Raw genomic sequence first — 16256 nt, forward strand, 5'->3', positions numbered from 1 at the left:
CATTTCAGGGATTATGGAAAATCACAACACACATCTGGCACCAGGATTCACCCTTAATGACCTTGCCCCAGCACTAGTGAATGTGGCCACCTTCTGGGGTCTGTTGGGACCAGGTGGCTTCAACAGTCTCTACCAAGTGCCCTTCCAGCAGTGGAACCGCTTTTCTCTGTGTGGCCCAAGAACCTCCCGGACCCCACTCTGTGCCTGGGTATTCACCTTCCCACCAGAGCACCTCCAGGTATGGAACTGCGGAGTTGCAGACTTTGCACTCCCCTTGTTTACAGTCTTAATGGAATTTAAACCCTCTCCTTTCTCCTTTCTCCCTTTTTTAGTTTAGTCCCTGTGGCTGTGTCCAATTTTCCACTTTCTCTCCAACTGCTTTTGGGGAGGGGTGCTTTTCCCGTATTCTCCCCCACCCAGTCTCTGTCCTCTCTCTGCCCGCAAAAGCACCTCCCTTCCTGCGGCTTCTCACTCCCCAAGTTCACCTCTCCATTCCGCGTACCTGCTGAATTCTGTGGTTCAGGTTGTTCAGATTGTTGTGTTCATCCTCAGATCAGTTTTCTAGGTGTGCAGGATGGTTTAGTGTTGGTTTGGCTGCATTTCATGGATGTGAGACACACAAAAAACTTCCATGCTGTTCCACCATTGTGGCTCCTCCCCAAGCCAATGATAATATTGATTTCATGGCATGTGAAGATGAAATCTGATAATGCACATGAAATATTTGGCACAAGAGATCCGGAGCGTAAATCTTGTTATCACTGTTATCATCTTTATTATTACATTTGAGTTGGGAGAGGGGAGGAAGGAATTCTTCTGTTCTGCTTTTCAAACCTTCAAACTTCTAGAGCGCACATTTCTGCTTTCACTCACATGTCCTTTTCCTTTATCAAACAAAGACCTTGGGGATATCGTATTCCATTCCCCTTCGCCTGCACCATGTTGTAAACAGATGCAGTACAGGTAACATGAACACCCAGGACCAAAGAGTTCCAAGCTTTAGGGGGATATATAGAAAAAGGCAAGGGCTGGTCACTCATCCTGGCTTCAAGATAGCTGGGAGTAAGTTTATGCTGGTGTAAAAGCTCAATGTCATCTTTTTTTTGAAAAATTAGCTGACAGAATCATGTCTTTTTCAGGCCATGGGACCATGAAGCCAGTGCAGTAAGAGAGGTCTTCCAGAACATGCAGAATAGGGTGTGGGTCTTCCCATTCTGCCTATTCTGGTCACCCTTTTGAGGACTTATTCTCAGTCCCTTAGGAGACATGGATACCAAATTCTGTGCTGGAAATCTACAAAAAGATCCATGACAGTCATCTGGTAGGGGTAAGAAGTTGCTGGGGCTTGATGCTTCTGAGCCAAGGCATCCAGTTCCAAATCCAAGGCCAGTGTAGATTGAAGCCAAGAGTGGTCCTGATAACCTAAAGTATCCGATGCAAAATAAATGCTTCTTATCCCATAGATATTGTCCTAGACAAGCACCTGAGCCTGCCCAGCCACAACTTGGCATCATCAGCAACATGAGAAGCAGAGAACCTTATTGTTTCTTAAAGAGAGGGCCTTGCATGGCATCTGTAGGTGGGCTGCTGGAAGACTGTGCCCTACAGTCTGCATATCTCTGGGTGGTGGGCATAGCCATACATTGATTTTCAGCCTACCAGTATGACAAGTCCCACTGGAATACTAGGACCATCATGAGGCATCTGGGAATTGGCAGAATATACACCATGATTAGGAATGTGGGATAGTCAGATAAGAGGTGGGGTGGTGAGGAAAAAGGCATAAGGAATCCATTGTGGATCCCCACCATTGGCTTGCATGATCAGACTGAGAGTTGTCCTGGTGGGAACAGAAGCACATGTGACTATATGTCCATAATGATAAGTCCCTATTTCCAGGCCCCATGTAGTCTTTATTTTATTTTATTTTATTTTATTTTATTTTTTAAAATTTATATCCAAGTCAGCATATAGTGCAACAATAATTTCAAGAGTAGATTCCTTAATGCCCCTTACCCATTTAGCCCATTCCCCCTTCCACAGCCCCTCCAGTAACCCTTTGTTTGTTCTCCATACTTAAGAGTCTCTTATGTCTTGTCTCTCTCCCTGTTTTTATATTTGCTTCCCTTATGTTCATCTGTTTTGTATCTTACAGTTCTCATATGAGTGAAATCATGATATTTGTCTTTCTCTGACTGACTAATTTTGCTTAGCATAATACACTCTAGTTCCATCCATGTAGTTGTAAATGGCAAGATTTCATTCTTTTTGATTGCTAAGTAATACTCCATTGTGTGTGTGTGTGTGTGTATATATATATATATATATATATATATATATATATATATATACACCACATCTTCTTTATCCATTCATCCATCAATGGACATTTGGGCTCTTTCCATACTTTGGCTATTGTTGATAGTGGTTCTATAAACATTGGGGTGCATGTGCCCCTTTGAAACAGCACACCTGTATCTTGTGGATAAATGCCTAGTAGTGCAATTGCTGGGTCATAGGGTAGTTCTACTTTTAATTTTTTGAGGAACTTCCATACTGTTTTCCAGAGTGGCTGCACCAGCTTGCATTCCCACCAACAGTGCAAAAGAGATCCTTTTTCTCCACATTTTCGCCAACATCTGTTGTTGCCTGAATCGTTAATGTTAGCCATTCTGACAGGTGTGAGGTGGTATCTCATTGTGGTTTTGATTTGTATTTCCCTGATGATGAGTTATGTTGAGCATTTTTTCATGTATTGGTCAGCCATCTGGATGTCTTCTTTGGAGAAGTGTCTATTCATGTCTTTTGCCCATTTCTTCACTGGATTATTTGTTTTTTGGGTGTTGAGTTTGGTAAGTTCTATATAGATTTTGGATACTAACCTTTATCTGATATGTTGTTTGCAAATAACATATTATTCTCCCATTCCATTGGTTGCCTTTTAGTTTTGCTGATTGTTTCCTTTGCTGTGCAGAAGCTTTTTATTTTGATGAGGTCCCAGTAGTTCATTTTTGCTTTTGTTTCCCTTGCCTCTGGAGATGTGTTGAGTAAGAAGTTGCTGCAGCCAATGTCAAAGAGGTTTCTGCCTGCTTTCTCCTCAAGGGATTTGATGGCTTCCTGTCTTACATTTGGGTCTTTCATCCATTTTGAGTTTATTTTTGTGTATGGTATAATAAAGTGGTCCAGGTTCATTCTTCTGCATGTCGCTGTCCAGTTTTCCCAGCACCACTTGCTGAAGAGACTGTCTTTATTCCATTGGATATTTTTTCCTTCTTTGTCAAAGATTAGTTGGCCATACATTTGTGGGTCCATTTCTGGGTTCTCTATGCTGTTCCATTGATCTGAGTGTCTGGTTTTATGCCAGTACCATACTGTATTGATGATTACAGCTTTGTAATACAGCTTGAAGTCCGGGATTGTGATCAGGCCCCATGTATTCTAATGTGTGTCTTCCTTTCTTCAAACATATAACCAAAATGATGCCCAGGCACAGGAAAATCATGCTCATGGTATTGACTCCTAGGCTACTTCAAAGTGAGCTCCCTACCAGCTGGCAGGAATATACATAAAAGCATATAACCTTTGTGTTGGGTACTTCATTCATTTGAATCCTTAACCTGTGAATTTTTTTTTAACAATTGTTTATTTTTGAGACAGAGAGAGACAGAGCATGAACAGGGGAGGGTCAGAAAGAGAGGGAGACACAGAATCCGAAACAGGCTCCGGACTCTGAGCTGTCAGCACAGAGCCCAATGCAGGGCTCAAACTCATGGACCGCGAGATCATGACGTGAGCTGAAGTCAGACCCTTAACTGACTGAGCCACCCAGGTGCCCCTACCTGTGCATTTTTAATAGGGTCCTTTAGAGGGCAGCAGAGACAGTCCTATGGCACCCATGAGGAACCTGACCAGAGGTGGGGCTAGAGGTGGTGGTAGTCACATTCCACTGGGATTGCTGAGGGACTGGCATTTGATTTAGGAGGATTTGAAATTAACAGTAGAAAGGAGGATGTGGCTGATAAGGGAGTGGAACTTCATGACCTTAAAAACTTGGGGAGGTTTGAAAGTGAGTCATTGCAATGGGCAAACATTTCTTGTGAGTGATTGTGTCTGCTTTGCCACGGAGGAATATCCTAGGCTTAGGACTTTGTGATCTTTTAGTGACATTTAGTGAGGTATGGCATTGAGTGTGTTTTCTACCATCTCTGCTTTCACATTCCTCCCACTGGGCTATAGTGAACATCTGTCTATTCCTCTGGACTCGAGGGCAGAGACCAAGTGCTACAGAAATTTATATTCCCAAATCCCCCCAGCAGGGCACCTGCTACCTCATGGGTGCCAGGCAAATGTTTAGTGGATGAGGTTGAATTATCAGCTGCCAAATCTTGATAGGTATAAAATAAACTGAAAATGTCTTCTTCCCTTTTTGAGAAAGTGTTTGTATTGTCCCCAAATTTCTAAGGCCAAAACAGAACGATGATCATAATCATCCTTCACAGCATCTCTTTTTGACCATCTGGACCAATCAGGTGGCTGCCATCTTTAAGAAATAGTTATTGCCCCTAGGACCCTTCTGCCAAAACAAGTACCCTTCCAGGTGGTGGTTAAGGAACAAGAGGACAATGCGCATGGATCAGCGAGGATAAACCAAGTCCAGAAAGAACTTTGTGGGCAGTGAGCATGCACTGCCTTGCCCTTCTTCCTCCACTCTGTTTGGTGGTCTCTTCATACACTGATGTTCTCCAAATGGTTACACTGGCATGGTTAAGAGTTGAAGGCACAGGAATCTGGCAGCCCTCTGGAGATTGCCGTTCTTCCCTCCCAGCCTGGAGGCTGGATCTGTTATGTCAGCTGCTTCTTTTAAGTATAGGGACTAATTCAGGAGTTCTGTTCTGAGAGCATCTCAATTAAGGAAAGTGGGTGAGGGGGAGGTGGGGTTAGGAGATAAAGGGAAAGTGTGGGTGGGTGGGTACATGGACTGGGCAAGCGGGGATGTGGGGAGATGGGAAAGGGAAGTTGTTAGGGATGGTCGTTCTCACTATCACACCAAATCCTCTTTATTGATGAGCACACCAGGAAGGCATCCCAAGTAGTGGCATTAAAACCTAGAGATTTCATCGTGGTTTGTGAATTCGAGCCCCACTTCGGGCTCTGTCCTGACAGCTGGGAGCCTGGAACCTGCTTCGGATTCTGTGTCTCCCTCTCTTTCTGCCCCTCCCCTGCTCGTGCTCTCTCTCTCTCTCTCTCTCTCTCTCTCTCTCTCTCTCTCTCTCTCTCTCCCCCTCTCTCAAAAATAAATAAACATTAAAAAAAGTTAAAAAACAAACCTCAAAATTTCAGCAGGGAGAGTGTCAGGTGAGGGCTTCCAGGGATGGGAACAATGTTGGAGTAAAGCATGGAGAACAAAAGGAAACTGGAAATAAACAGAGGCAGAAAAAGGGAAAGGACACAGGTGTATGCAGTTCAGAGGACCTGGGTCTGAATCTGCATGAAAATCTCTGGAGCTGGTGTGACATATGCTGCTAACATGCCATGGAAGAGTGACAGGGCAGGGGCAGCCGCCCATCAAGCTCATGTCAGTGCTGATACCTGTGAGGTACTTGCTTCTAATCAGCAGTGTGTTCTCCTTCCTAGCTTTGCTGCTTGAGAGGGAGGCCAGGATCAAAAGTCTTTATGTTGAACGCAGTGCTTGTGAGATATGCCCTTCCAGGGCCTCATTCTCCTTCCTCCCTGTTTTCCTGAACTGGATACATGTAAAGGAGGGTGTCTCAGCACACTATGGGGGGATGGTCAGGAAAACAGTTTCTATAGCCAGATGCTCCCCTCACCTTTGAAGATGAATGAGGGGAACATGCCTGGAGTGTCCCCGCCTGGCCCACCTCTGCCTGGGGTCTTGACTGAAATCCCCCCTAAGGTTCCAGAGCTAAGGAGATCTCAGATGCACTTGCATCTCACATACACTTGCACTCTGGCAGCCCCTGGGGGTGTATCACTATAGGCAGCTGTGGCTCCAAAAGCTAAGCGTCTGCGGTGTGTATGTGGGCCACATGTGCCCACACAGGACTAGATGAAACGTCTTTGCCTTTCCACTGGAAAATCTGTACTCCATAGCTGGTGTGATCTGTTTGCCCATAACTCAGGTTAGTCCTTCCTCACCTAACAAATACTAGTTTTCCCAGGGAGAAGTGTCAGCACACCCCTTAATCATGAATTTGGTGTTTTTACTGCCATGGACATCTTTAATGATGTTCTAACAGCTTTAACTCATCTGGGCATCTGGGGTGAATTATGATTTTGTTCCAAAGTGGTTTCTAGTTTCCAGGAGCTGCTCTGATTCTCCAGGGCAGCCTATACCTGTCACTGTGCTCTGAAGGTCTCAAGGCTGCTCATCCCTGTCCTATAAACACTATCATTTTTCTCCTTTTCTGTAGAATGGAGGGCGACTGATTTCTCTTGACAAGATTCAGGTTTTGCACCTCTTATTACACACATGCACACAAACACGCACTGGCGATGTGTTATGTATGACTTGTAGAAATCTTGAGGTGGTTTGTGTATCCCTGGAAGCTTCTACAAGAATATCAGTTTAAGGTGCTTTGGTTTAAATGGAAACATTCTTATTATTTGCATCTGATACTGCATATGCATATGCAGTTGGACAGTTGGGTAACTGTCCATATTCTCCTCAAAAGTCGCTCTTTCAATACCTTTACAACCTTTGTGTCATTGCAAGTCCACTGACAGCTCTCCCCGCTCTTTTGAGGGAGGTGCCTGAGAGGTGAGGTGGTATAAGGTGGCCCCAGGAAGTAGGAGGCAGGTTGCCAGGGTTCGCAGACATTACCATTAAGGTTTCGAGTTCTGCCAATTATTTCCTGACATGAGTTTTTATTTTTATTTTTTATTTTATTTTTTAACGTTTATTTATTTTTGAGACAGAGAGAGACAGAGCATGAACGGGGGAGGGGCAGAGAGAGAGGGAGACACAGAATCGGAAGCAGGCTTCAGGCTCTGAGCCATCAGCCCAGAGCCTGACGCGGGGCTCAAACTCATGGACTGCGAGATCGTGACCCGGGCTGGAGTCGGATGCTTAATCGACTGAACCACCCAGGCGCCCCTGACATGTGTTTTTAAAGACAGGGGGCTGGACCAAAGCTCTGGTGGCAGTCATGGGGGTCCCAGCTCTCATGTCCCTTCAAGAGAGAACTGGGGTTGGGGAGAATCATCTGGTAGCCTCCAGCTGCAGTGCCTCAGATGCAGCCCACTCTCTCCCAGGAGAGTTCCCAGTGACAACGTGTGGCAGGGGTGCCAGACCTGGCCATTTATGCCATTGGCAACTTTTTTTTAATGTTTATTTATTTTGAGAGGTTGGGGGGAGCAAACATGAGCAGGGGAGGGCAGAGAGTGAAGGAGAGAGAGAATCCCAAGCAGACTCTGCACTGTCAGCACAGAGCCTGACATGGGGCTTGATCCCATGAATCGTGAGATCATGACCTGAGCTGAAACCAAGAATCCAATGCTCAACCAACTGAGCCACCCAGGCTCCCCTCTATGGGAAAACTTTGATGTGGTTGCGCCATCTGAGACTTTTCATAGCTTCACCATGGTCTGAGGCTCTGCCTGCCCATCCTTCCCACCCCCTTTCATCACAGGTGTCACATCTGTGCTGTGCTTCAGGCTTCCCCTGCCTGCTTCTGCTTCCTCTCCTCTCTTTCCCAGGCGTCCCGCCAATAAATCTCTTGTACTTCTAACTCTGTTTTGGTATCTGTTCTGAAAGGGCCTGCATGGACACAGCTCTGTTCACAGGTGACATTGTTGGGCACTTCACACAATCCCACCTTACCTTCCCAGATCCCTATCTGCAAACAGCCACCAGTTTGCCAACCCATTTTGTCACAGAGTTAAAAGTCTATTAGGTGTTAGTTTCCATCCTTGTGGCTATGCAAGTGAGCAGGGTTCATCATACCATCCCATTCAGCATCCTGTAGGGTGCTGAGGTTCCCCAGGGATGAGACAGAGGCGTGAGATGGTCAAACACACACTTTATTTCTGTATGGAGATTCTTTCCAGGATCCCAGGCTGGATAACAGAAACCTCAGGAATGACCGCTGTCCACTTATAGACTCTTCTTGAAAACCAGGTCAATGAGGTCAGCTCCTGCGTCCCCTTTTCCCAGGAGACCTCTTAGTCCTTCCAAGAGAAAGGACATTCCAGTGTGTCTTCAAATTCTGGTGGGGGTGGGGAGGACAAGGATTCCTGGCCTTCAGTTCCTCCCAGAAAGGTCTCCCACCCACCCCTCAAATACTATGATTTGACTGAGTTTGTGATATATGTCTCAGCTCCTTTCTGTGACGAAATGAAGAGGAGGATTGGCACAGTACAAATAACACATTGACAGCAACTGGATCCCACTTTTTGGAAGTAACATAATAAAGATGGCCCCATGATATCTTATATTCTTTTACTACTGAACACTATACCAAGGAAAAACACTCGGGAGATAAACACAGGGTGACACATTTCTATAAAAATGAGACCCATGCACAGTGCAAATCATGGTGTTTCTCACACATGGGAGCTGACAACATTTTAATAAGTTCAATGGAGAATGGGTTAGAGGAAGGCTTGCTGGGCTCTCTCAGTAGGATGTTCTGCCATAGTTGAACTAGCCAGGACCATCCAATATTCTCTCTTCTTATGTGTGGTGTTGATGCTGTCCAACCGCATCCCTTCAGTTCCCTTGGTGGCTCCCTTTGCAATGATCTCAGAGAGCTCATTGCAAAAGTCTCTCTGAAGGTGCTAGGTTTTGGCTTGATTACCGCTGTTGAGGGTAGGTCTTTAAAATCCTGGGGAGAATGTGCTTCTCAGCTGCCTCCATGCCTGATGGGTAGTCTCGACCTATTAGGACAGGTGAGCTAGCCACAAACCAGTCTGGTAGGTTCCTCAAGAGCGGAGGAGCTTTGTGTCCCCAGCTCAGGGCTAAGCACAGAGCAGGTACTCAACAAATTGTTGAATTCAACTCTAACCTCTTCAACAGAGAGGATGTTCCCAAGTCCTAGACACTTTTCTTCTTGGGTATTTTTTATAATCATTCTGGTTCCTTATATACCCCTCTGGAATGAATAACATGGTGCAGTTTTTATTGGAAGTATAATTAATGCTTTGGGCATTGATTTTTTTTTGCCCCTAAATTATGTCTTTCATCCATATGTCTACACTGAAATAACTTTATTTAATTTATTTAATCCTTCCCATGCTGCTCTGCAGAATGTGGCTATTGGGTTATTTTGGCGTATACTGTTGCTATACAACTTTCTCAGGGCTGCTGATGCCCTGGTAGGGTTATAGCCCTCATGGCTAGTAAAGGCTAGAGAGCCTGTGGGCAGCATTGGTCTCTGTCAACACCACAAATGCAGCACATGTGCATCCATTCTTCAAACCACAAGGAAGACATTCATGGATGTTACATGAGACTTCTGCTTTCAGCCACATCTGGACAAAGCACAAATCTGGGAGACATCAAGAAATTGTGTGCTCACCTGCTGGAAACCTCAAAGCTTTGCTGAGACATGGAGGATTAAATTCATGGCTCTTGGTAGACTGACTGTCCTGTGGGGTTGGTGGGTCTTCCCACCCCTTTCAGACAGGAGGCCAGTTAAGCCATGGGGGCAGGAAGGGAGATTCAGAGAATCTGAAGGGAAGATATAAGGTGGCCTCTTCCCACAAGTGGAGCTGCAGGGTCCAGCCTCCTTGCTCACTGGACATCTGAGAATAAAGCTAGAATAATAGAATAAAGCTGAGACTGCATTAGTGCCCCTGCCCTAAGATACCCCAAAAGGCCAGAGCAGGGAGCCCACATGTTTATCTTCCTTGATGGCATCTCCACCTGTGGAACTTGGCCTGCTAACACTTGATGGAGAGATGCAAACTTTGACATGAAGTCCTCTGCTCTGTCAAATACCAAAATGTTCCAGAAGAAGGAAAATACTCATGGTTTTAGGATAAATCCGAGCATGTTTGATATGGATATTGACACGTTGTAGCAGTTGCTACTCTCCAGAAACAGGGTACTAAGTCACTAGACTTGCTGTTCTTATTCTTTTTGAGATTACCAATTGATAAAACTAACAAAAAACTCATACAATCCTTGAACCACTGAATGTTAAAAGGAGTACTTAGGTTATCTAGCTCAGCCCCATATTTTACAAATAAGGAAAGAGAGGCTCAGATAGATTAAGTATGGCACAGGCCTCCTGACTCTTGGTCTGTAGCAGACATTAGCTGGCATCACTGGACCTATTTTGCCATACTGGTTGTTCAGGACAGTCCCTGGGGATATAATCCACATGGACCTGAGGCTCTCAATCTCAAGAGGTGTTGATGCACTAAATATTGAGGTCTCTAAAGGAAGGCATCCATGCTTCCTTTTCATGGATGCTTAGAAGACAGAGTTAAACCTTTCCTTTGGATTTTATGTGGTTCCTTCTTTTGTTTACCCTGATGAGTGAAGGTTGATGTGATGTGCTCCACCAGCTAAAGGAGAATAATGTGAGCACGACTATGGACAACTTCACTGAAGTTCATGGAGGCTCCAGGCAAATCCAGGTGCTGTAGGATTCATCCCTAAATGAGCCCCCACATATAACCAAAGTTAATTTTAGAATCATGGAAGAGATTTAGGGGAAATCAAGTCCAACCTTGCCATTTTACAAGCTCAGAGAAGTTCAGCAGTTTGCCTTGGGTCACACAGCATGGGGGATATCAAAGTCATAGAAGAATCCAGATTTTTTTTTAAACTCAGGATTGGATGTTTTCCCTAAAAAATTCTGAACTTTTTCACAAACCCCAGTGTTAGGGAATTTCTGATGGTTTCTAGATCAAGGCATTATCCATGCATGAAGTGAAGCAAGACAAAAATGGTGGTGGCTGCCCCTGCTGAAGACCTGCGGTCTAGGAGAGCATGTTGGAGTAGAAGCTGAAGCTCTCTGTCATGGTCTTGGAGTTGCTGCGAGAGGAGCCATTGGAGGTCAGATCCAGGGACGAGGGTGTGGTCTTGGGACCATCCTCCAGCTCCTCCTCATGGGCCCCCACCACCGTGGAGATGGTGGTCTCCAGGCGGCTGACTTTATACACGCTGCCCTGGGTTTGGAGGTACCGGGTGGATTTCATTTCGAGCCCCTCGTAGTCGCCGGCACTGATAAAGGGGCAGCACCGGAAGGCATGCTTGAAGCCCAGGCGGAACCTGGAGAGACAGAAGATGGGAGAGGTGACCCTTTGGGACAGTCTGCTTCCAGAGGGCATTGTCACCACTATGTCAGCTCTTTAACGCATAGACAAGCCTAAGTATGACTCTCTGTTGTTATTGTTATTATTATTATTTAAAGCTTATTTATTTTGAGAGAGAGAGAGAGCAGGGGAGGGACAGAGAGAGAGGGAAAGAAAGAATCCCAAGCAGGCTCCACACTGTTGGTGCAGAGCCTGATGTGGGGCTTGAACCCATAAACTGTGAGATCATGACCTGAGCCGAAATCAAGAGTCCGACACTTAACTGACTGAGCCACCCAGGCACCCCGATGACCACCATTCCTGATGGGCTCTCCCTTCTCTTGCTTGTCTAAGGTTGGCTTCTTCTGCCAGAACAGCTCTCCTGATCAGTGTGACTAAGTAAGGGCCTTCCAGGCACTGATTCCTCTTTGCTTACCCTGTCCTGCTGGAACTGCTAGAAGAAACTGGGTAAAGCTGCCCAAATTGTATGATGAGATGAGATGGAAAGAGGAAAGTGAGAGGCCAGTGAAGGGAAAAGATGCCCTATGGAGAATGGTATTCTGCAGCCATCAATCTCTCTTTGTGTCTTACTCTCCCTGTCTCCCCCCCGCCGCCCCCCACTGCATGCACAGCCCCCTGTGCATGGATCCACAGGGCAGAGGGAACAAAATCACAGGCCATGAACTAGATCCAGCTTTCAGGCCTGTTTATATGCATCAATAACAGAGGTTTGTTTTTTTTTTAATGTGCACCCCCACCCCCACTAACTTAGTTGCCAGTGTCCAAAAGTCAGAAGATTCACACAAAAGTATGGATGTCTGGTTCTTCTTGGAGAAGAAAAACAAAGTCCACTTTGGGCTCATAAAGCTGCATGGCAATAATTAGTAGGGATGGAGTAGTGTGGTCTTTTTGCTGCAGTCCCTCCCACCCCCTCTTGTCTCACAAAGATTTTGCTCATTTAGGTTGGCTGTTTGGCTGCTATAGAGACAAATGATCTTGTCCCTGGAGAGAGTGTGGGGGATGAGGTCCTCACCTGTCATTGAGGCAGCAGTAGATGATAGGGTTGTACATGGTGGAGCTCATGGCCAGCCACATGATGGCCAGGTAGACCTGCTGAATAAACTTCTCAAGGTAGAGATCAGGGTTGATGTAGGGCAAGAGGAAGAAGATGTGGAATGGCAGCCAGCAGATGGCAAAGGTGCACACCACGACGATCATCATCTTGACCACCTGGCAGGAGGATGGGGCAGGTGAGGTCACCACCACAGCCAACTTTTCTCACGGCTACTTTCTCTCTCCTCCCATGCCCCTCACTGCACACAGTGCAGTGTGTGGTGGGAAGTGTCTATAATAACCCCTTTCGAGGAGGAGACAGGACCATTTATATGTGGTATCAAAGGACTTTGATTATATCAGTAGTTCTCAGAGTGTGGCTCCGGGACCAGCTTTGTAACCATCATTTGGGACTTGCCAGAAATGAGAATTCTTGGACCCCATCCCACACTTACAGAATCAGAAACCCTGGGGGTGAGACCCAGAATTCTGGTTTGACAAGCCCTTCAGATGACTCTGAAACACAGTCATGTTTGAGAACCTCTGTGTGATATCACCCCTCTGGGCAGTGGCTGCAGAAGCCAAGGGAGAGCAGACAATGACCCAGGGGAATGGGTATTCAGTGGGGAGAGACTCAGTAAGGAGGAGGAAGCAGTGAGGGCAGGGGGGTGGGGGAAGGTGGAGAGGAGGGGCCAGGGTAGTATCAGAGGAAAGAAGAGGAAGGGAGGCATCTGGACAGCTGCAGCTAGGGAGCACCAGATGGTTAAAAGGGATTTAAAAGGTTTTTTATAAATAGTAATGTGACCCACTGTTTCTGTTCTCCATCACTAGTTTTGTTCCTTTTAAAACTTTTTGATGTTTGAACCAAGTGAATGTATTATTTTGTCAAACTTTAATAATAAAAGAGGACTTAACTCTTCAATGCATTTGTAGTTAAGTGTGTGTGTGTGTGTGTGTGTGTGTGTGTGTGTGTGTGTGTGTGTGTGTGTTAATGGCTTGACAGGTTGCAATTACTCTTAAGGCAAGAAAGAAGTGGCTCTTGCCTATACAGGCAGGCCTAGGTTACAAATACAACCAAGAAAGATCTCTTCCCTCCTCTGTCCCACATCTCCTCTCCTCCTTCCACTGTTCCACAGACCCAGGGATGTTTTGTGCCTGCTGCCTCTGGGCCTCCTGAGGTTCTGAGGCTCATATGCTTGCCAGCCTGAGCCAGGGCGGGTTAGGTGCTGCTTGCTCTTTGCTTACCTTGCGCTTGGCAGAGACCTGCTCATGGTAACGGTCAGAGGAGTCCCCAGGGATCTCGCTGGCCCACAGTGTGATTCCCACAACAGTGTACGCATAGCCAATCACCAGCAAGGGGAGGAAGTAGATCAGCACAGTTACGCAGATGTGGTACCTGCAACAGGAAGGATGGGAGGGTTCAGTCTAAGGACAGGGATGGTCAAGGCTTGCCAACCACCTTTCTCAGCATTTGCCATTAATGAGCTTGGATGATAAGGCAGCATGGAGTCTGGCCACCTGCATTGGGTGGTTGGCTGATATATGAATGGATAAACTAGAGAAAGCAAATCTCTTCAACTTAGGTTTTTCTTGTGGACTTTTTCCATAATAGAGATTCCTGTTGAGATTGAAGAAAGAAAAAACATTGATGAAAGGGAACTGAATCTGTTGTATACTTATGACAATTTCTGTTGATGGTAAGTTCAATATTGCTTACATTCCCCCTCCAAAAAAAATGCAACCTTAGGATGCATTAATAAAAGTGTATTCTCTAGAATGCAGGAGGTGTTTGTACCACTCGGTTAATTCCAGTCAGATTACATTTAGGCTGGGCTTTTGTGCAGGAGTGTAGACAAACTTGTACATTCAGGTGAGAACCACTAGGTGGTTGGTGAGCTCTCATTCTTTCTGTAGGACAAGTGGATTCACAGGTATAAGAATAATTAGCTTGGAGGAGAGAAACAAAATTTATCCTAGAACTAGGATCAGTGGGTGAAAGCCACAAAGTATAAGCTAATTCTAAGCCTGGCCCTTAAAAATATATCTGCAAATGGAAGCTTCCTGGGTCTCTGGGTTACAGCTTGCAAAATAGATACCAATTGACTTGAGTTTGACTGGGACAAATTGACATGGGCAGGAAATAAGCTTTTGCAGTATTAAACCACTGAGAATTTTTTCTCCAAGATTTTATCTAAATTCAAGTTAGTTAACACATAGTGTAGCATTGGTTTCAGGAGTAGGATTTAGTGATTCATCACTTACATACAACACCCAGTGCTCATCACAACAAGGCCCCTTCTTAGTACCCATCACCCATTTAGCCCATCCCCAACCTCCCCTCCAGCAACTCTCAGTTTGTTCTCTGTAATTAAGAGTCTCATGGTTTGCCTCCCTCTCTGTTTTTATCTTATTTCTGCTTCCCTTCTCCCATGTTCACTTGTTTTGTTTCTTAAGTTCCGCATATGAGTGAAATCATATGATATTTTCCTTTCTTTGACTGACTTATTTCACTTAGCTATAATACACTATAATACACTGTAGTTCCATTAACATAATTGCAAATGGCAAGATTTCATTCTTTTTGATGGCTGAGTAGTATATACATACCATATCTTCTTTATCCATTCATTAGTCAATGGACATTTGGGCTCTTTCCATAATTTGGCTATTGTTGATAAACTACTGAGATTTTGATGTTTGTTGCAACAACATAACTTATTCTATTTTGTTTAAGGCAAGTGTCCTTCTAAGTAGGATGCTTAAATAATTTTTTGAATTTTGAGAAAGGATATTTTTCTCAGTGAGTGCTTTGTATATCTGGTTAGTTATAGCCCTTTTCTCCTGATGTGAGTTTAATGGAGAGGATCCATTAGTAGTAATAGTAGTAATAATAGTGGGAACAGCTAATATTTCAGGGAGTTCACTCTAGATCGCTATGTTGATAATAATGTTAATGATAGTATTAATAGCAGAAATGATAGTTAGATTTTATTTAGTGAAGAGCACAATGCCACTCACTTTACCGTTATTCTTATTTAATCCTCAAAAAAAATGATTAGGCGTGTACTATCATAATCCCATTCTGTAGATGAGGAAACTGAAGTTAAGAATTTAATTAACTTTCCCAAATTCACAGCAGGTAAAAAGAGGAGGGTGGAATAAGAAGGCAGGACTGTGACCCCAGAACCAGCTTTTTGTCACTGGAGAAAAGTCATCCAGTGATGACTCTGTTTATGCTTATTCTCTTAAATGATTTTTTTTCCAATAAAGAAAACCTACTTATTCATTTAATTTCTCTTTATCGGTACTATGTTTTCATTACTTCTTTGCAAAGCTCCACAGTTTTACTTATTCAGCTTCCTGTGAATATTAAAATTTGCAACTTGAAGACACTTGACGAGCTCTTAAATAATGCACAACAGCTTCAGCAAAGCAGGGTGCTGAGTGCATCCGTTTTGTGCAGACAGGCTGCTCCAACAGTCTCAACAGGCTGTTAAGGTCCCCCTTGATTTTCACCTCCTCTGGGAGCCTCTGGGTTCTCCAGTCACCATGGCAGTGAGTGCATACTGAGTTTCCTACCTGATCTCAACCTCTCCCCCGATTGCTGTACTTATCACTTGGATATAAGGGGACAGGGAGACCCTGGGAACCTTCAGGATACACCTGCTTCTCCTACGTGGAAGAATAGTCCTGCCTTATGCAAACCGATACTTAGTTGATGATCAAAACACAGTAGTTGAGCTTTGTGGGGCCAGTGCCTCAGAGTGCTGAGCATCTATATGGGAGTCAGGGACACAATGGAAGGACACTGCAGTCCAGTCACCGGTGCTCCTAACCCTGGACCAGTGGATCCCAAACTTGAGCCAGCTTCAGAATCACCTGGGGGAGCTTGTACAAACACAAAGGGCTGGACCCCACCTGGACTTTCCCACTTAACAAGT

The 16256-nt window shown here is 45.0% G+C and overlaps 1 protein-coding gene across 1 annotated transcript in view; it reads right to left on the reverse strand.

Moving 5' to 3' along the window:
- Positions 1–8019: 8019 nt before the first annotated feature.
- The window catches only part of TACR1 (tachykinin receptor 1), a 142295-nt gene continuing 134058 nt past the window's right edge, over positions 8020–16256 (reverse strand). The window contains exons 3-5 of the mRNA XM_019442874.2: positions 13561–13711; positions 12296–12492; positions 8020–11239 (exon numbers count right to left, since the gene is read on the reverse strand). Coding sequence (XP_019298419.1) covers positions 10948–11239; positions 12296–12492; positions 13561–13711 — 640 coding nt within the window. The 3' untranslated portion in view covers positions 8020–10947. The remainder of the gene's footprint in view (positions 11240–12295; positions 12493–13560; positions 13712–16256) is intronic.

The sequence above is a fragment of the Panthera pardus genome, unplaced genomic scaffold (genome assembly GCF_024362965.1).
Source record: "Panthera pardus isolate Hobbes unplaced genomic scaffold, ASM2436296v1 HiC_scaffold_25, whole genome shotgun sequence".
NCBI classification, from domain to species: Eukaryota; Metazoa; Chordata; class Mammalia; order Carnivora; family Felidae; genus Panthera; species Panthera pardus.